At 43.0% G+C, this 21,863-nt stretch overlaps 1 protein-coding gene across 2 annotated transcripts in view; it reads left to right on the top strand.

Annotated features, from left to right (window-relative positions):
• Positions 1-21,863, top strand: part of PYGB (glycogen phosphorylase B) — a 63,778-nt gene that overhangs the window by 2,575 nt on the left and 39,340 nt on the right. Inside the window, exons 1-2 of one of the 2 annotated variants that reach the window (XM_069955472.1) lie at positions 9,868-10,218; positions 20,681-20,782. In XM_069955472.1, coding sequence (XP_069811573.1) covers positions 9,976-10,218; positions 20,681-20,782 — 345 coding nt within the window. In that variant the 5' untranslated portion in view covers positions 9,868-9,975. Of the gene's footprint in view, positions 1-9,867; positions 10,219-20,680; positions 20,783-21,863 lie in introns of those variants that run through there. The other variant, XM_069955473.1, reaches the window with a different exon arrangement.

Genomic DNA, 21,863 nt, shown 5'->3' with positions numbered 1-21,863 from the left:
TGTACTGCACTTTTGTTTCATGCCATGTACACCGTCAATGCATCATTGATATCCATATGTTCATTGAGAATGTTGCTGCCATCTAATGGATGTATTGTGGTAAGACTGTATTGCAAGAAGGGAGCAATGCACCACACGAGCCAATAGGTTTATTTGGTAAGAAGCCCTAGGAAGTGTGAGATCACTCACTCAAACTTTTCTCAAACCTCAGAGAGAAAATCCAGCTATCCACCAGTTAGTAGTGAGTCTAGACATATCTCACAAAGTGTGAGAAGGTTTCTGGAGCAGCTTGGCTACCCCCTGTGTATTGCAAGCCTCAGAAACTTTCTGGATACACATCCTGCCCCATCACATACCCAGGGACGGGAAGGAGGTTAGATAGGGGTCACACTGTGACAGGGACCACAGAAATTATCAATCGCTGTGCCCAGTTAATTAACCATTTAAATCCCACTGTCAAAACTGACAGCAGCATTTAAATGGCTATGCAGTGATGAGGGTGAAGGGAATAGCACCAGTCTTAGGCTATGTTCACACTACGTACTTTATGCGCCTGTGAACACTGCCTATTGATCCACGGGATCTCGGCCGGAGCGTATACACATCGTATACACTCCGGCCGGGATCCCATGCGGCGCCGCAAATAACTGACATGTCAGTTTTCTGCGGCCGGAATTCAGTAAATTGCAGCCGTAGGAAACCCTGTCAGTTCACACAATGAAGCGAGCGGCTCCGGCTGCTGTGGGAGAACCCTGCCGCCGGAAAATCATCCGGCCAGTACTTAAGTAATACAACGCGTGAATATAGCGTTAATCCTCAGGCACCTGGGCTCTATATATGAGAATGGATAGTGGTATGTGGCTCCAGTAAACACGTAACCATACTTCGAGCTGGGCCACAGCGACGCTGATGCTGATCCTAGCTCGGCAATCGCTTACAATAAGTTCCAGCAGCCCATAGTAATCAATTTAGTACATATGTACTGCATTGATCTCTCTAATGGTGCGTTTACACAGGCAGATTTTTCTGACAGATTTTTAAAGCCAAAACCAGGAATGGATTTGAAAAAAGGAGAAATCTCAGTCTTTCCTTTATGACCTGTTCCGTTTATAGTCTGTTCCTGGCTTTGGCTTCAAAGATCTGTCAGATAAATCTGTCTGTGTAAACGCACCCTAAGAGATGTACCATGTAAGGGCCCTTTTACACAGAAAGATTACACAGGTCAACAGCATTTTTGGGGCCAAAGATATTTCAACGAATTTAGGGTAACTTTGGTGTGCTGATTCTGAATATGTCATCAGTTTTGCCAGATTGGCTCAAGTTTTTGAGAATTTTCGTGAAATGTGTAAAAAAACAAAAGACATAATTTGCTACATTAACTTTATTGCTATTGTCATGAATACAATAAATTTTACAAAGTAAATGTTGATTTTAGTTTATTTTAACTAGTTTTAGAAAGTAATCTTCAAAAATGAACAAGACATGAAAAAAAACTTGAGCCAATCTGGCAAAACTGATAGCATATTCAGAATCAGCACCCCAAAAATACCCCAAAATCATTAAAATATTTTGGACACCAGTAAAATTTTTTTTTTTTGTTGACCTGTGTTATCTGACAGATTATCTGCCAAAGATTTGAAGCCAAATCCAGGAACAGACTATAAACAGAGATCAGGTCATAAAGGAAAGCCTGAGATTTCTCCTTTTTTCAAATCCATTCCTGGCTTTGGCTTCAAATCTTTGTCAGATAATCTGTCAGATAATCTTTCTGTGTAAAAGGGCCCTATCTCTTTGCAATGTCCCCTATTAGGATCTATCAGTAAATTAGGATGCTCAAACGTGCTGATATATTCCCTTGAAGCCCACGCTGTAAATATACGCTGGCGCAGATTGAAAGGAATATAAAGCTCCCTTTCTCCTGCCCTTTTTGCTTGTGCATTTGCGTTGTAGGCTGCTGCAATCAAAACTAACCTTATTATCACACTATCCCAGTCATTGGATGTAAACAGGCGAAAAAAAATGTCTGTTGTTTGATAATCATTATTTACGGCCATCATTGGGTATAATATTTTACCTAAAAAGACGTTGTGGGAATATAGCCTATAAACGTAACCTTGTCTCTGATGACCTATTATTGACACTCACCAACGGTCTCATCTCACTATCAAACCTGACACACCTGTTGGACCAGTTTTGGAATCTCTCTGGTCTACAAATAAATCAGAAGTCATGCATTGTAATACTCCCCCAGGAATTGAAATTAACTTTGGTTTTCAACCCTGAACTACATACCCGGATTTACAAGTAATTTGAATGCTGCCCTGAGGCTATGTTCACACATGCAGTAATGGAATGAAAATGCAATGTGACTGCATTCTTTAATTGCAGTAATTGATTTCATTGCAGTGCTGCATCATGTCATTGCTTGCTGCGGGGGTACTGATCGGTCTGTCACTGATGTAAGTGCCGCTGCAGGGGTTAATGATGGGCTGCGGCGTGATCGTAGGCGCCTCATCATTAACAGTGAGGACCTGGTTGCATATAGCATCAAGTGAGGACCTGGCTGCATCCCCTGTTTCTCTTACTGGAAATACAGTATAATAAACCAATCTAAGGAGGGGGTTATTGAGTCAGCTGGTCCTTTGTTTACAGTGGGGTGTGTGACATCCCCAGTGACGGAAATCCCTCATGAGAGGATGCTGTTTAAATGTTGTTGGGTGTCATAATGCTCAGTCGTGACTAACTTTAACCTACATTATCCTGACCAGGCATCCAAAACCAACCCTAACAGCAACCTCAAGACGATTCTGTATTCCCAACAGGTGTACCCAGAGTTATAAATGACTCCGCTCAATTCCAAGCTATTATGTATAAACAAAGGCTTAAACTCTCTACACAGTGCTGCCATCTTTCCGATATTTACCACTATAGTGCCATAAGGCGTACAGACAATCACCCATACAACTGTGCCAGTGGGGGAGTTTATTAAAGAAGAAGTTCGGCCAAAAGTATTTTTAAATATGTTATTACTTATGGAAAGATAGACAAATTCCTAATATACATTAATTATGGAAAATGCACATATACTGCTATTTCCCTTAATTTAGTAGATCAGGCAGGCTTCAGATTCTGTGAAAAACTGTGACGTCACAAATCAGTTGTTATTCCTATAGAGTGTCCAGCAGGGGGCGCAGTATATGTAGAAGTCTATGGCACTGTATTGTTTCTATGGATGTCTATGTAAAGTAATGTAATGTAATGTACAGTGTGCTTTATTGATTGAATACATTTATGTAATACTTTTGGGAGCAAGTGTCCTTGCTCCCAAAAGTATTCCATAAATGTATTCAATCAATACATTTGGAGGGCACCGAGCAGGGAGGGAGAGAGGTTCCTGTGCAACTAACTACCTCCCCCCTCCCTCCCTGCTGGGAGCTGTGGGACACATATACACTAAAATATGAAAGAGGTACAGGGGGCACTACTCTGCTATACTCAGGCTGTATCTCAGGAAGCTCTTGCTGCGGGCGATACTAATTGCAATAAAGTAGCCAACCGGGGTGCTATGCATATGCAGAGTAGAGACACGATGATACAATATTAAAGAAAATGAATGCCGCACTCACCGGGTCCAATATCAGGCTTAGGCTTTATTCGTCCAGTCGGACATACACGATGGGAAGGGGATGATGCAGGGTGCAGAACGCGTCTCCTTTGCTACGGCCGTTACGGGGCTCCACCCCTTCTTCCGGCTGAGGAGTCTACGTCCTGCAGAGAGGAGGTGTCTAAAATACATTGTGATTAAGTGCATGTGACCAGTGAAATGTAACAATAACGACTGGACGAATAAAGCCTAAGCCTGATATTGGACCTAGTGAGTGCGGCATTCATTTTCTTCGATATATGTACACATATACACTGTACTACTCCTCCCATCATCTGCTCATGAAAAGTATGAGCAGATGATGGGGGACTAGTACCAGGACTATCCCCATCACAAGCACATCCCTGCCGCCGCTGATGCACTGCAGCTCACATGCCCTGGTGGGGACTGCAGAGCTCAATGCCGCCCCCGCATCTTGCCGACTCGTTCCCTGATGTCACCCCGCAGGGCATGTTAACTGCAGTGCATCAGCGGCGGCAGGGATGATGTGCTGGTGATGGGGATAGCCCTGGTACTACTCCCCATCATTTTCTCATACTGTGTAGTAGTACAATGCATATTTGGTGGCGGCAGGGGGGGGCTCTATGGTGATGGGGATGGCCCTGGTACTACTCCCCCATCATCGGTACCCTCCAAATATATTAATTGAATATATTTATGCAATACTCCATAAATGTATTCAATCAATAAGGCATACTGTACATTGCATTACTTTACATAGACATCCATAGACACAATACGGTGCCTTAGACTTCTACATATAGTACGCCCCCTGCTGGACACTCCATAGGAATTACAACTGATTCGGGACATCATGTTTTTTTTACAGAATCTGAAGCCTGCCTGATCTACTAAATTACGGGAAATAGCAGTATATGTGCATTTCCCATAATTAATATACATTAGGAATTTGTCTAACCTTCCATAAGTAATAACATATCAAAAAATATGTTTTTGCTGGAGTTGTCCTTTAACCCTTTGAGGACCAGGCCCAAAATGACCCAGTAGACCGCGCAAATTTTGATCTTAGTGTTTTCGTTTTTCCCTCCTCCCCTTCTAAGAGCTCTAGCACTCTCAGTTTTCTATCTACAAGCCATGTAATGGCTTGTGTTTTACAGGAATAGTTGTACTTTGTAATGGCGTCATTTATTTTACCATAACATGTATGATGGAATCCCAAAAATATTATTTATGAAGATATAAATAGGTGAAATCGTAAAAAAGAATGCAATATGGTAACGTTTTGGGGGTTCCTGTGTCTACGTAATGCACTATATGGTAAAAGCGACATGATACTATTATTCTATAGGTCAGCCCGAACACAACCATATGCAGGTTACACAGATTCTCTAATGTTATATATATATTTTTTTATAAAATCCTTTTTTTTGGCAATTAAATATTAATAAAATGGGCCTATTGTGACACTTATAACAGTTTTATTTTTTCACCCATGAGGCTGTATGGGGTGTCATTTTTCCGCCAGGATCTCTAGTTTTTATTAATACCATATTTGTGAAGATCGGACATTTTGATCACTTTTTATTGATTTTTTTAAATATATAATGTAACATAAAATCGGTAATCCGCGCACTTTTTCCCCTCTTTTCGTGTACGCCGTTCACCGTTCGCAATGACGCTTGTTATATTTTAATAGATTGGACAATTACGCACGCTACGGTATATTATATGTTTATTTATTTATTTTTATATGTTTTATTTATATAATTGGATAGGGGGGTGATTTCAACTTTTATTGGGGGAGGGGTTTTGGGGTAGTGTAATAGTGTTTTGAACTTTTATTTTTTTTCACATTTGAAGTCCCTTTGGGGGACTTTTACATACACTAGTTTGATTTCTACACTGATGATTGCTATGCCACAGGCATAGCATTGATCAGTGTTATCGGCGCTCTGCTCATTGAGCCTGCCTGTGCAGGCTTAGTGCAGGAGATCGCCGATCGGACCGCACGGAGGCAGGTGAGAGACCTCCGGTGGTCTGTTTCAACAATCGGGACCCCCGCAGTCACACTCCCCCTGTCACTTACACTTAAACGCTGCGGTCGCGCCGCAATCGTTTAAGGGGTTAATGACACGCAGCAGCGCGATCCCTGCAGCGTGTCATTACCGGTGAGGTCCCGGCTGCTCACTGCAGCCGGCCCCCACCTCCTATGAAGCGTGCTCCGCTCCGGAGCGCGCTTCATAGCGGGAGAACCACCCAGGACGTACAGTTACGTCCAGGGTCGTCTGGTGACAGACTTCCATGACGTAACTCTACGTCCTGGGTTGTCTAGGGGTTGATAAATCTCTCCTAAAGTGTATGAGCACCTGAACAGCAACATTAATTTCCAACAGCTATTCCATTGTGTGCTGGCTCCTCTAGTCAATTATCAGAAAGAAGAAAACATCAGGTGTGTTTTCTGTAACTGCTCCAAGATGGCTCTGAAACAACAAGAGAATCCCAAGCTATCCTTCCTGGCGTTACACAAGGGGTAGGGAACCTTGGCTCACTAGCTTTTGCAAAACTAAAGCTTTGGCTGTTCAGGCGTGGTGGGAGTTGTAGTTTTGCAACAGCTGGAAAGCCAAGGTTCCCTACCTCTGCTTTATACCCTGGAGATCAGCAGCAGTAAAGTTAGGCCCTGTTCACACTACTGAATCAAATCCTGCCTTCTATCAGTTTGAATGGGAGGGCTTGCATGCATGCCATGAATTGATGTCCATTCTTTGAGCGGAGAGACGTAGAGAGCGAAGGTGCATGAGCCCTCCCATTCAAACTGAAAAAAGGCAGGATTCGACACCGAGTCTGCGGGGGTGGGGAGGTTTTCCGTCCACTTGGAATCTCAGCGTAGTGTGAACTGGGCCTTAGCCTTACATATAAATTAAAGGGGTAGTGCGGCACTAAACAATTATTCACTAAATAACCCACATTACAAAGTTATACAACTTTGTAATGTATGATATGTTAGTGAATGGCCCCCTTCCCCGTGTTTCCCCCCACCCACGCCACCCCCGACCAAACCGCTCCGACAATCCCTAGTGCTGGCCGGCCTCTGCCGCGTCATCAGCTGCTCAGCCGCGATTGGCTGAGCACAGTTATGCTCAGCCAATCGCGGCTGAGCAGCTGATGACGCGGCAGAGGGCGGCCGGCACGAGGGACGGTCGGGGCGGTTCGGCCGGGGGTGGCGTGGGTGGGGGGAAACACGGGGTGGCGTGGGTGGGGGGAAACACAGGGAAGGGGGCCATTCACTAACATATCATACATTACAAAGTTGTATAACTTTGTAATGTGTGTTATTTAGTGAATAATTGTTTAGCGCCGCACTACCCCTTTAAATCTTTCCTGATCCACTCCATATAGAAGCATGCTCGCTGAGCATGGATGTGTTCCGAGTAGAATGAGAAAAGAAAGCGTTTCTAGACACGTAAGACACTGGCCGTTTTGGCCGGCGTCAGTGAAGTTCATCCCGGGCGGTACTGGCCGGATGAACTTAATTTCTTTCTAATTGGAATGTGGGCACATTCCGGTGTGCCCGCATTCCAATTACTCATTGCACACAATTTAAAGTCCGGCTGGAGCCAGACTTTACATTGTCTGCACAGTCAGTTCAATGAATAGCGGCTGCAAAAAACTGACATGTCGGAGTGTATACAGAGTGTATACACTCCGGACGGGATTCTGTAGACTTCAATGCAATGTATATTTTCAATTAATCACAGCCAGTGTTGCAATTTGCAACAACGTCCCCTACATATTGGCTACAGTCACACCTGATTAAAGCAGTTTTTCCATCTTTTCTTCTTTTTTTTTTAAATTCAAAATTTTATTCAATTTTTACAATTTACGGTAAAAGGAAACAAGAAACATCTGGCATCCTTACGGGCGCCAAGACACACATACAACTGAAAACAGAAGAAATGCAGACAAACATAGGCCCATGACCGGGAAAACGGGCCGAACAAGATAAACCACGGCTCCCATACAAAACTAACTTTTACCATCAGTAAGGGTAGGGAGTGAGCTAGCGCTCAACACGAGACCAGGGGGGAGGATGGAGAGAGGAAAAAGAGGGGAGAAGGAGGGAAAGGAGTAGAGAGAGTGAGAGGGGGGAACACAGCGTCCATAGGGCCGTGAATTGGAGTACAGGGAAAGGGGGGAGTGGGGGAATAGATAGCTCCTCACTGAGCCAGATCTATATTCGGCGGTGTCGGTGAACTGATCCCAGTAAAACCAGGTCCGATCGAATCGGGAATTCTGATTGTGCAGTTATGCAGTAAGGTCCTCCATGCGTTTGGTCTTTTCTACTTTCCGGATCCACATGGAGAGACTGGGTGGGTTGGGTTGGCGCCACAGGGCGGGAATACAGGCCCGGGCAGTGTTGATCAGGTGTCAGAGAACCGAGAGACGATAGCTCCTGGGTGGAATGTCGGACAGATGTAGGAGGAATATGTTTTCCCATCTTTTCATGTCTTTTCATTTCATTTTTTTTTTCGGGCGCTGTTCATAGATTTCAAATTTTCATTTACAATAACAGCCGTTGTTTATACGTAGTGGGAACCCAGCCTAAAGGCCCTATTACACGGGCCAATGCTAAGGAGCAAGTGAGCACTGACTCCCCTCCTCGTTCTCTTCCTGCTGACGGTGCTATTACACTGACTGCAGCCGCAGGAGGGGCTGCCCAGATAATGCTTAGATTGTCTGGGTGGCCCATAGGAGGAAGCAACCGTCTGCTGCTGCCGCTCCTTTTCCACAAGAGTGATGGCCAGCAGGCTGTCGCTAGCGTCATTGTTTTCTTGCAAGACGTTGAAAGGCAACAATCAGCCAACATCATGCATGTCAGCTGATCGTTGCCTTCTAACATTACCTATTACACCAAGAGATTATCGGCCGTAACGGCTAATAATCGGCCAAATATGGACGACAATCGCTTTGCGTAATAGGACCTTAACACTGCGGGTCGTCCAAGCGAGTTGCTGCTTTATTCATTCTCTTATGGGAGCCACAGACACAGCTGTTTATTGATATTTTATACATACCATAAAAGATGCAATGTGAAATCTTCAGCGGACTATGTGTGAGGGTGCCCAAAATCTGCTATGAAATGTGATCAATCTGAGTGTAGAAGATGCCTGCATTGGTTGGATGAGATCTGTAACCTCTCATCCCTGTGTAATGTATTGTAGGATACACAGGGAATCCATCACTTACAAAAGTCTTTGACATTGAAGTGACTGTACCACCAGGCCCAGGCTGAAGCACTGGAGGGGGCCGACCCACCTTAGTGGGAGGAAACCCCAGCCCCTCCATGAGGTGACTCCATTAGAATCAATGGAACCCTATCATAGGGGGGAGGGGGTTTCCTCCCACTAAGGGTAGGTTGGCCCGCCTCCAGTGCTTCAGCCTGGGCCTGGTGGTACAGTCACTTTAAATTATTGCACGTATTATTGTATTTTTTGCAGGGATTTGCTTAATTTTCAGGATTTTAATTTTTTTTCTCTTAAAGTAGAAGTCCAGCTAAAATTTTTTATTAAAGTATTGTATTGCCCCCCAACTTATACAAATCACCAATATACACTTATTACAGGAAATGCACATAAAGTGCTTTTTTCCCTGCACTTACTACTGCATCAAGGCTTCACTTTCTGGATAACATGGCGATGTCACGACCTGGATAACATGGTGATGTCACAACCCGACTCCCAGAGCTGTGCGGGCTGTGGCTGCTGGAGAGGATGATGGCAGGGGGACACTGAGGGACACAGGGCACTGGGGGGACACTGAGCATCCCTCTGCCATCATCCTCTCCAGCAGCCACAGCCCGCACAGCTCAGAGAGGGGGAGGGGGGCAATACAATATTTTAATAAAAAAAAAATTGTCGGACCTCTTCTTTAAAGCTGAATGTAACACAATGTCCATGTGATCACAGCAGGATCTGCTCCCTCTGGATGAGTGGTCTCCATCCTGTGGCTCTCCAGCTGTCCGGGCATGCTGGGAGTTGTAGTTTTGCAGCAGGAGACCACTGATGTTACAGCGCACCTACACTGACAGCACACAGGGCAGATCTCCTAGAGACAGATCCGTACCCAGTAGTTGCAGGTAGTCGTAGAGAGGAGGCCGCCAGCAGGTAGGGGAGGAGCAGGGTATTCAGTAGTGCTTGTTATTTGCACATCCCCTGTTATTGATGATCAGTGTACAGGAGGCAGGTCCGGCGCATGCGCATCCCTCCTCCTCCTTCTGCAGCAGCAGCTTAGACGAGGGAGCCGAGCCTGACGACACACACAGCGCTGCACTGTCACGTCCCCACTGCAGAGCCATGGCTGCCCCACTGTCTGACAGCGACAAGAGGAAGCAGATCAGTGTCCGGGGCATCGCGGGGCTCGGGGATGTGTCCGAGGTCAGGAAGAGCTTCAACAGGCACCTGCACTTCACCCTGGTGAAAGACAGGAACGTCTCCACCCCCAGGGACTACTACTTTGCCCTGGCACACACTGTCAGGGACCACCTGGTGGGGAGATGGATCAGGACCCAGCAGTATTACTACGAGAAGGACCCCAAGGTAAGGGCAGCAGCCTCCATGGCCGTGTATAGGGGGGCAGCCTCACTGCACAACATCTTCCATCTTGGCTGCTAGTGCAGAATGACTGCAGCATCCCTGGTGCCAGCTCCTGCCCTCCTGGCACATCACTACATGCACTCATATGGATGTCAGCAGCCAGGGTAGGGATGCATATCATCCATTGTTATAGCTGGGGGGTCCCCAACAGGTTTTACTAGTATCTGTGGATGTGGATTGCACTGCAGGGGGTAGGCTTAGAAGAGACTGTAGGAGACATGTTATTGTGCTGGTGTGATACTGGGTCTGTCTGATGCCACACACCCCAGTGCCTGTGACTATGTGATGTGTATGGTGCTGGTGTGATACTGGGTCTGTCTGATGCCACACACCCCAGTGCCTGTGACTATGTGATGTGTATGGTGCTGGTGTGATACTGGGTCTGTCTGATGCCACACACCCCAGTGCCTGTGACTATGTGATGTGTATGGTGCTGGTGTGATACTGGGTCTGTCTGATGCCACACACCCCAGTGCCTGTGACTATGTGATGTGTATGGTGCTGGTGTGATACTGGGTCTGTCTGATGCCACACACCCCAGTGACTATGTGATGTGTATGGTGCTGGTGTGATACTGGGTCTGTCTGATGCCACACACCCCAGTGCCTGTGACTATGTGATGTGTATGGTGCTGGTGGAGGAGGGATATAATGCCATTTATAGATGAGGCCTCCTCTAGGAGAAGCCACAGTGTATCCTCCTGACCTTGAGGGAATCATCTGCACATCCTCTGCAGGCAGCTCGGGGCTCTATACATTGTTTATTTTACAGAACTGTATGTTATATATATAAAGGATGGGTTGTTACAGTTTGTTTCTATTGGATAAATGCTTAACTTGTTTACAAGGGGAAAACAGCATCAAAACCACAACATTTCACATAAAAAATAAAAATTAATCTTCCATTGGTTTCAATGGAAAATGTAAAAAAAAAGTGACCACTCACTTTTCAGTGCTTTTCCATGTGAAACCTCCCATTGAAATCAATGGATCTTAAGAAAAAAAAAATGCATGAAAAACCATCTGAACGTCAGTATCGGGATCCATAATGACTTTGAGGTGGTTTTTAGAGTGATATTTGCCCTTGTGAATATACCTTTAATGTCTCGTTGTTGATGCATACAATGTTTTTTTTTAAAGAGACCTGTTATTACTTTTTTTCTACATTAACCAGGAGTCATGGGGGTGGTTCCCAGGGGCTTCTTCCTGCACCACCAGCCCAGGTTGATAGATTTGTTGTCCCTGTTTGGGTAGATGAAGAGATTGATTAGTCAAGGCTTATGGGGTAGACAAAATCCACTGGGGATCACACCCTGATGACTTGTGGTTTAGGAAGCACAAAAAAGTGGTGGCGTGTTCCCTTTTAAACCTGTGGTCCATCTTGACTTTTGTATTGATGACCCCCACCTATCACTGTCAGATAGGTGGGGGTCCGACCCCCCACCACCAGTGCTGGTTTTACACCTACCTACCACAGTGTAAGACATGTGTTAGTGGTTACTCCTGGTATTGCAGCTCATCTCTTGCACTAAAGGTACCCATACCCATCCCTCTCATCCACACTTTTTTAAAGGGAATGTGTCATCAGAAAATAACCTATTGCTAAATACAGGGTTTATGTTTAATTTTAATTTTATGTTTTTTTTTTTTTCTTTTTTAAATTGTACTGTGTACAGTATAGACGAATCCTGGAATCTTTTTATTTAGACCACTAGGCTTACATTTTCCGGGGGAGGCAAGCGCTTACCCTCCATGTCAGCACTCACTTCCCTACAAGCAAAGACAGCGAGCGGGGAGCAGTGGGAGGGGCCGCGGGGAGAGGGGGCCCATTGAGGTCAGCGGAGGTCTGCTGCCACTGCTCCTATTACACGGAGTGATGCACTGCTGACCGTTGCTGACACGATCGGGATCTTCCAGCATGTTGAAAGACCACGATCAGCTGACATTGTGCATGACAAATAAGGCCAATATTTGCTTCTTGTAAAAGGGCCAGAAAGTGCCAGCAATTTGAAATTTACTTCTATTAAAAAAATCTCAAGTCTTCCAGTACTTTCCAGCTGCTTTATGTCCTGCAGGAAGTGGTGTATTATTTCCAGTCTAGAGAGCAGGAGAGGTTTTCTGTGGGGATTTGCTGCTGCTCTGGGCAGTTCCTGACATGGTCAGAGGTGGCAGCAGAGAGGACTGTTTTGGTCTGGCATGAATACATCACTTCTTGCAAAACATACAGCAGCTGATAGGGACTGGAAGACTTTAGATTTTTTAAATAGAAGTAAATCACAAATCTGTAACACTTTCTGGCTCCAGTTGATTGGTGTTGTTTGGTGAACAACCCCTTTAAGCTGACACTTCCTGTTTTATTCTGCGATTATAAGTAGAGACTGATGGAAAGTGATCTCCACAGCTATCAGTGAAAGGCGACACCAGTTGATAGCAAATACAATGGCAGTTCTGCTTCCCCCTTTCTGTGGAATTAGTCCACAGATAATACTTACAAGCATACAGGGACTGGAGATGTTTGTTGTGTCTATGTCCATAAAGCATGTCTCTAAATGCTGTTCAGAGCAGCTTAGGCAAGATGGCTGCCCCCATAATACATAGTAATGTCCTAAAAATAAAATACCAATCAGAAAATAGAAACAAATTTTTTCACTAATTGTTTAGTGTAATAGCACATTACCCATTGTCGTATCTAACGATTATCATTCTGTGTAATATATGGCGAACGATTTCAGGTTATCGATAAACAATCTCGTTTGCGATCGTTTATCGTTAGTCGTTAATCGTTAAAAATCGTTCCGTGTAATAGGACCCTTACACTGGATGGGAGCTTATACTGGATAAGAGTCCTATTAGTAATTGTACATTGCGTGATACTAAACCAACGATAGTGGAAGCTCCAAACAATGCATGTGTCCGCATCTATATACTGTACAGTGACCTCTGACCATGGGATATGCCAGGGAATAGATACATCCCTATTGCATTCCTATAGATAACATATATTATTTATAGTTACTAGCCAACATCGCCTTATCGATATATTATATTTAATGCCAGTTATCATTATCTCTGATCGGTGAAGGAAAGGTTGATGTGAGCTGGGTGTGGGTAGATGATAGAATATGGTGTCTATTGCATGATTTAGTATAGGAGAGCTGAGAATATTGATGGCCGATCAATAAAGTGACCTTCAGGATAGAAGGTTGTGAGGTTAAAAAAGCCTATGCATAAATTATATATGGATAGCTCCATGGCATCTTGACTTGATTTATTATAATGTATTTGATTTAGCACCTATAGCTTTAACATTGCCCTTTGGTTGACAGCAGAAGTAGGGTACATCTATAAGTCATGTTTATGGTAATACAGAGTCATTGGCACTACTCGTATGACTGGCAATAAATAGCAGAAACTCAAGCGCTTTGGCTGTCCAGGCATAATGGGAGTTGTAGTTTTCGTTATCTTAGGCTGGGTTCACACTACGTTTTTGCAATCCGTTGTTTTGATCCGTTTTTGCAAAAAAAAAAGCAAACGATGTAAAAACGGATGGAATTGTGTGCATCCTTTTTGATCCGGTTTTTCCATTGACTTCTATTATAAAAAAAAAAGGATCTAAACACATCCGTTTTTTTTAGAGTACACAAAAACGTACTTGACCTTATAAGTATATGTTTTGATCCATTTTTTGAATACTGGAAGTCAATAGGAAAACAGATCAAAAAGGATGACCACAAATGCAACCGTTTTCCCATCCGTGTTTTGCAGAAACAAATTAAAAAAAAAAAGGATTGCAAAAACTTAGTGTGAACCCGGCCTTACAGCAAAAATCTTAAAAATATTGAGAGAGTCCTATACATAGAATACTAGAATGTTACTGAACTTCCCTTATAGGATAGTTATAGTTTGTTTGCATAACACCAAAAAACCCTTTAAGCTTTTCCCTTATAATTTTCAGGTATTAGGCTTATATGCTGCAGTCCTTTAGGGCCCTATTATACCAAATTATCTGACAGATTTTTTCTGCCAGTCAGGAACGGACTATAAACAGGGGCCTTTAGGTTCTCCATCTGTAGGTCAGATGAAGGGTAGTGTGTTAATCCTGTAGACGGATGCTGTCAGCTGCTGGTTATTAGTAGGGGCCGGCCATTCATACCCAGCATCCTGGTGTCACTGTGTGTATGTCACACCTGCACCCTCTATATGTGGTGTGATGACTCAGCTGTGTGCACAGTATTTTTACTTCAGTGACTAGAATACTGCTTTCTGGTAATTGGTTCATCTGCTTTAGCTATAAGCTCCTTACACACATTTACTATTCAGTGCATACATGTGCTGTTCTACGTATTATCTCTGTTACCCTAGATAGGTTATACCTCAAAATACTTCATTCATTCATTCATTCATTTCCTACGTTTTTTCTCTCTTTAAGATAAACAACATAAAAACTTCTACAGTAAATGATGAAATGTATTGTATTGTTAAATAAAATTCTTATTATTGAAGATAATTGTACAACTATCCCCACATTGCCTTAAACATTTATATGTGAGATGTCAGGAATGGTTTGTAGATCAGCCTGTAGTCTATCAATAGATATCAGGACACAAAACTGGTATTACAATGGCACAATTAGTATTCTTTATAGTAAGTCTAGGTTCACACCACACCATGCATTTCCATTGTTCAGTGTAAAAGAACAATGAAAATAACAGCGGAGCCAGATTCCAGCGGCACCTGACAGTCCTTATTGACTATAATAGTTTGTCTGGTTTTTATCAAGATGCAAAATAGCTTTACTAGATTGAACAAAGTCTCTAAAAGAGGATGATAAGGTGCCCATACTCCTTATACTGAACTGGGCCAAACCTGTATTTGGCCAGTAGTATAAGGTATAAGGGGGCCTCTTGACTCTACACAGGATGTCAGAGAAAAAAGTCAGGTGTGCTGGATTTTTGCCCCCCAGCCCTTTTGTTCTTGGAGGGATAAGCCAGCACCAGAGCAGACTTAGATTTACTCCTCCTCTTCCATTAATTATGGCTGGCAGTTTTGTAAGGTGTATAAGGTGTACCTTTAATAAAACCTCAACACAGATGTGAGCATAGCCCAAATGATTTAATAGAGACTGATATATGAGGCCTAAATATACAAAAACACATAGAAGGAGATTTATCTAACATGATGTAAAATGAAACTGGTTCAGTTGCCCCTAGCAACCAATGAGATTTTACCATTCATTTCCCAAAGAGTCTGTGAGGAATGAAAGGTGGAATCTGATTGGTTGCTAGGGGCAACTGAGCCAGTTTCACTTTACACCATGTTTGATAAATCTTCAGCGCGGAGAGAGGAGGCGTGCAAGCCTCCCTTAGACTGTTAATATGACAGGGAGGCTGGCAGGATTTCGCGGTGGGGAATTGCGTCACGGAATTCCGCCAGTTTTGCTGCGTGTGAACGGAGCCTTAGGGTACTATTACACCAAGCAATTTTTTGACGATTAACGATAAACGATCTTAAACGACCGCTAAGGCAAACAACCCGAAATCGTTCGCCCAATTACACGGAGCGATGATCGTTATTTATGATCGTTCTTGCGGTCGTTTAGTCGTCGCTATTGCGTACATTTCAGCTGCGAATTCTTATTCCACCGAACTATGTGCGAACAATCAAACGATAAAAATAGGTCCGGATCCTATTAAACGATCAACGATTTCTCGTTGGTCGTTTAATCGTTGCCTGCTATTACATGAAACAATTATCGTTCAAATCCGAACGATTTAACGATTTTTCGAACGATAATCGCTCTGATACCACCCTTAGTGTGTATTTAATCTTTAGATTTGCTTTATTTCGCATATGTTTTTTAACAATATTTGGGGACAACAGAACAAGTTAACATTTTAAATAAAGTTATTTTAGAGTTTAAAGAGTTATTGCCAGTATTTTCTCTTAGTAGTTAAGATTGTAAAATAGAGAATTGCTGTCACTGAATTCTTTGATCTCCCAGCAGAATGCCTGGATAGGTCTATAATGATGGCGAGGATTCCCTGTACACCGGGGTCATTTATATATACCTCTCAGAGGGATTAATGACATCCTTCCTGCATCCAAATAAGATCTAAGCAGCTAGTAAAGGAGCCACAAAAGATGATTTCATTCCCCATGTAGCACATGCAATACTCTTGCACTGTATATAAATCAGTAAGGGAATCCTTTAAATCAAATTAACAGCACAAATGACTATAGGTTTTATGGTTAGTGCTAAGATCTTTATTGGATTGGTGCTGTTTCACAGTAGGAGGCTCTGCACAATAACAAAGTGACCTTGACAGGCTGACCTCATTGAAGTCATTGACTGGGCTGGATGCTCCACGCATCCATGTTTCATTGTATGGATCTCATGTTTTAAACCAGGGATGGGGAACCTTCAGCCCTCCAGCTGTTGCAAAACTACATTTCTTATCATGCCTGGACAGTTTTGCCACAGCTGGGGGGCCAAAGGTTCCCCATCCCGGTTTTAGACCATAACATCTAAAGCAAAAGCTTTGCTTGCTTTTCCTTAAGAGGTTAAAGAAAGAATGTTTATAAATACAAAAGCTTTTATTCTAATCTGTTTCTATTCTCTGACTAATTTTTTTTTATTTCACTTTTTGTACATTATTATGGGGGCTGCCATCTTGCCTGAGCTGTTTTTAACAGCATTTAGTGACATGCTTTACAGCAAGACTCATGGACATAGATGACAATAGACAGAGCCTGTCCCCTTGAGATGTGAGACATTACTGAGCGTACTGTGTAACCTTTGAAGAGGTCATTCCACAGGGAGACGCTATTGTCTCGTCTATCCACTGGTGTCACATGTCACTGCATTGCTGTACAGATCACTTTACTGCTTCTTATCAACACAAACAGAACAGGAAGTCTCAGCTTAGTTTTAGTCCCGGTGGTGAAAATGAAAACTGCAAAAATAATTTTTTATTTAATAATAAAGATTTTAAAAAAAATGGGAAAGAAAAACATTGTCAAAAATTCTTTCAAAATGTTTAAAATAAAAACATTATTTAATTAACCCTCACCGGGCATCTGAGAGGTACCTTGAAACCCAAACCTAGCAAGCCATTGCATCTCTCCACACCTGATGTCACAATGGGTGGAAGAGTATATGTGGACATCCAAGTGTGTTGTTTTTTATATGCCCCATTCGTGGTTTCCCAAAGGGATAGGCCTCAACCAGAGTGATATAGTCAAATCTCCCAATATAGTCACTATGCATATGGTGATCTTCATAACGGGATGGTCTTTTGGAGGGATTTCACTGTATTCTTTTCTTTCTATAGAAATAAACATGTGTACTACATATTGTAGTTATGATGTCATTGTAAATAGTTATCAGAAATCTAATATATGTGCGTGAAGTAAAGCAGTGAACACAAATGCATATAACCACTAACTATGGGCACTGACAATGTAAATATAAATAATTGAGACGACAACCAGACATCTACTTTCTTAAGCCAACTATTGTTGTTATGTAATGGATAGCCAACTGCATTGCTCAGTATTGAGCCGTATTCACATTTGCATATTTTGGACAATACTTTGCATCAGTATTTGTAAGCCAAAACCAAAAGTGAAACATGAAGAGAGGACTGAATTCTCAAGCAAAATACTGACCATAATATACACGTGACTAAGGCTAGGTTCACACACACAGTAAAATAAAAGCTAAATGCAAAGCTGTGAATAGATGAGGGGGAAAAACTGCCATATTTTGCAAACGTAGGGGTTAAATAATGAAATGTTTATTATTTGTAATAACCATTTTACACAGTGTGCACTGCCAGCCAATTTCCCAGTGACTTCAGTGCAGCGAATATATAGAAAGTACAGCTGTATTTTATCCTCAAAATTATGGCCGTATTTCTTGCGTGAGGCCTTAAAGCGTCACTGTCGATGTTAAGAAACTTTGTAATTGGGTTTATTAGGCAAATATGCCATTATCTGCATTTAAAAAGACTTTTCCCAGGTCCCCCCCTCCTCTCCTTTCTATCATCCACTGCTCATTATCAGGAAATCTCGACTGTTTTACATCATTCCGATCCTGTCTGTGCTATGGAGAGGGGAGGGGGGAGGAGGGAGATTAGTCGCCAGCAGAGAACAAAGGATTACACAGCGGGGAGCCGCTGAAAGCCTTATTCAGAGGTCAGAGAGGTCAGTGCTGAGGTCAGAGGAGAGAGCCTGGTGATGTAGCTGTAAATTAACTCTTTGTTGTCCTGTTTTGGTGCCTCATCTCCCCCCACCCCTCCCCTCTCCATAAGAGAACAAAGAAGACAGGGGGGAGAGCTTGAAACTGCTTTTTCATGATAAAAATGCATTTTTCGGCTAATAAACCCAATTACAAAGTTTCTTCGCCTGGACTAAAAAAGTTTAACAACAGTGACACTTTAACAATTAAAAAATGAATTCAAATATAGAATAAACCCAGTAAATTGAACAATGAAACATGATTTGTGCTGGATGAAAAAAAAGAAATGTTTATGTGGTTTGCGTGAGAGGTTCAGCAGCTTCCTTAGCTTGGGCCTTACACTGAACAGGAGAGAAGAGTGACATTATTACTGATTGATTCTGTTTAAGACATTACACACTCTCTGAAAATTAGTTCAAGGAAACAAAGTCTTTGACTAGATGAATCTCTAGTGTAGTGTAGTGTACACGGTAGTGCACACCACTAATTTTTTATTTTATTTTATTACATTATTATGGGGACAGCCATCATGCCTAAGCTGTTTTTCACAGCACTTAGTTCATGCTTTATGACATAGACACAATGGACATCTCCAGATCCTATTCTTTGTATAGGAAACATTTATAAGCATGCTTAGTAACTCCTGTGACCTGTGCAAAGGTCATTCCACAGGGAGGGGGAAGCTGCGATGTTATAGTCTTTTTTTATATAGTAGTGTCATCTTTTGCTGCTAGCTACAAATCACTTTCCAGCAGCTTAAGGCCTAATTTCACCAAACGATTATCGCTTGTACTTGGCTGTTTACCTTTTAGAATGTCCGATAATCTTTTGGCGTAATAGGTCATCTTAAACCATGATCAGCTGACATGCACAATGACAGTTGGTTGTTGTATCAACATGGTGAGATTCGGCAGTCTGCTGCTCGTCGCTCTGTGTAATAGGAGCAGTGGCAGCAGACCTCCCCTGACTGCAATGGACCGCCTGAATGATCTAAGGATCATCCGGGCAGCCCCTCCCGCTGTGTTCTGCTCGCTGTCTGTGCATGTAATAGCACAGGCAGCATGTGGGGAACGAGGGGCAAGCGAGCCCTGAACTGACAGGTTGGCACTTACTTCCTCTTTACATCATGCCGTGTAATACAGCCTGTAGTCTGGTGGCCAAAATGAAAATTGTAATTGTTTTTTTTTCATAACGATCAGCGTTTAGACGGTACGATATATCGTACGGAAAATTCGTTTTGCGATCGCTTAAGCCTATCTCACACATTGGTTAAATCGGCAAACGACTGTTCACACGGAACGATCTGCGAATTTTTTTGCAAATGATCAACGACGATTTGAGAACATGTTCAAAGATCAAAATGAACGATTTCTTGCTCGTCGTTTGATCGTTCCCTGCGTTTACACGTACGATTATCGTTCAAAATTCGATGTTATTGTGCGAATTTGCACGATAATCGTTCCGTGTAAACGCAGCATAAGGGGAATAAATTACAGTCAGTGTTTTATATGTCAATCCTAAGGAAAATTATGCTGGAGAGACACCTATAATGAAGTATTCTCCCCCTCCCAGGTCCGCTTACATCCTCCAGTCACCATCAGTACTGACCTCCATGACCAGACTGCAGAGTTTCCATCTGCCCCGCAGGCTTTCATTGCTACTGTCCCTGAACTATACTTTCACACTGAAGTATGGGCTGAGCATCTAATTTCATACCTAAAAGCATATTATGCCATCAGGCAGAGAATTACCTCTAATCTTCTTCTTTCTCCAGCCACCTAATGCTTTACCAAAGGTTATTACAGTAATTAGAACTGCAGTCTGCTCTGTTCTGGGAGCGCTTGGTATATATTCTTCTATTATCTTCTGTTCATTCACTTGGTTATTGTTAAAGGTTATCTGTACACGCTCTCATTATCTTTATTAACTTGTAGATCTAAAGATACAATACCCAATGACAACTGACCCCAAGCCCAGATAAAGCTCCAGGTCACTTAGGGACTGACTTTTACTTTTAACTTGTTGACTCTGAACGTCAAAGGAATCACAACCCTGTTTACTATCTATTGCAGATGCGTCACACACACACATATGTGTATGTGTGTGTATATATTCATTAATATTGTGTGTTTTAACCCCAATTTGTTTTTCTTTTCTACCCCTGCAGCGTATATATTACCTCTCTCTAGAATTCTACATGGGACGCACTCTGCAGAACACCATGCTAAATTTAGGTCTGCAGCACGCTTGTGATGAAGCTATATATCAGGTATGCACTCCTATCTTTTTATATAACTTTACTGACATTGTGACCAGTTAGTATGACTGTTGATATGTGCATTAGAGATGCCATTGCAAATTCTCTGATAGTGTACAAGAATACCGCATCACACAGGACTGTTCTTGCCTTCACAACAAAGGAACCAAAACGCTGCTGTTGTTTCTTTCTGCTCACACAGCACTTTGCAAACCCAACGCATCAGTAACCCTTTTTCCCTCCACATGCCATCTACTGTGTAAATCATTCCCCAGCACATTGCCAACCTGTCCAATGGACTTTCACCAGTACTATGTAATGGTGGAGCAGTATAAACTGAGTGTTTGCTGTGACTGGCTTGACAACTAAGGGTGGAACAGTGTGTGTACTACTGGATAACAACTCTACACTGGTCCTACACCCTGCCAAGTGTCGGCACCTTGCCGATCAGACATTGTTGGCCTGCTCTGTGGATAGGCCATCAGTGTTGTAAAACCCTAGACAACCCCTTTAATAAAAAACAATCACTCAGACTACTCCTGTGGCAGCCATTATCTGTCATAACGAAGTATTGATGTTTGTTTCAGAATTGGGTATGTTCACACTGAGCAAATTTGTCTCTTCGCCGCAAAATCCCACCTGCCTCAGTGTCAAACAGTGTCTCTATGGGAGGGCTCGCGCACCTCTGCTCTCCGCTCAAAGAATTGACATTTCAATTGTCTGAGCGGAGGCGCGCAAGCCCTCCCATAGAGACACTGTTTGATACTGAGGCAGGTGGGATTCCACGGCAATCTGGGTATGCAAACCATTACTCCACACTTTTAAAGGGAATCTGTCAGCTCCCGGTCACTATCTAAGGTGCTGACAGTGTGCTGTAGCTGGCAGTGAGCATGATGCCTTTTTGGTAATTTTCCGTGCAGCGGATTATGTACAATCTTATGTCTTCTACTGTCACAGAGCAATTGTTCGTGCCACACTTGTCATGCATCCTCCTCCCTCTTCATAATTAATCAATGCTGCCCAGCCTCCTGCTCGCTCAGCTGTCAGCTGATTGCAGATCAGTCCTCTGTAGGCAGTTTATCTCTAAAAGAAT

Source organism: Dendropsophus ebraccatus, chromosome 15 (assembly GCF_027789765.1).
Source record: "Dendropsophus ebraccatus isolate aDenEbr1 chromosome 15, aDenEbr1.pat, whole genome shotgun sequence".
In the NCBI taxonomy this organism is placed as follows: domain Eukaryota; kingdom Metazoa; phylum Chordata; class Amphibia; order Anura; family Hylidae; genus Dendropsophus; species Dendropsophus ebraccatus.
This window is presented reverse-complemented; position numbering and strand designations above follow the sequence as displayed.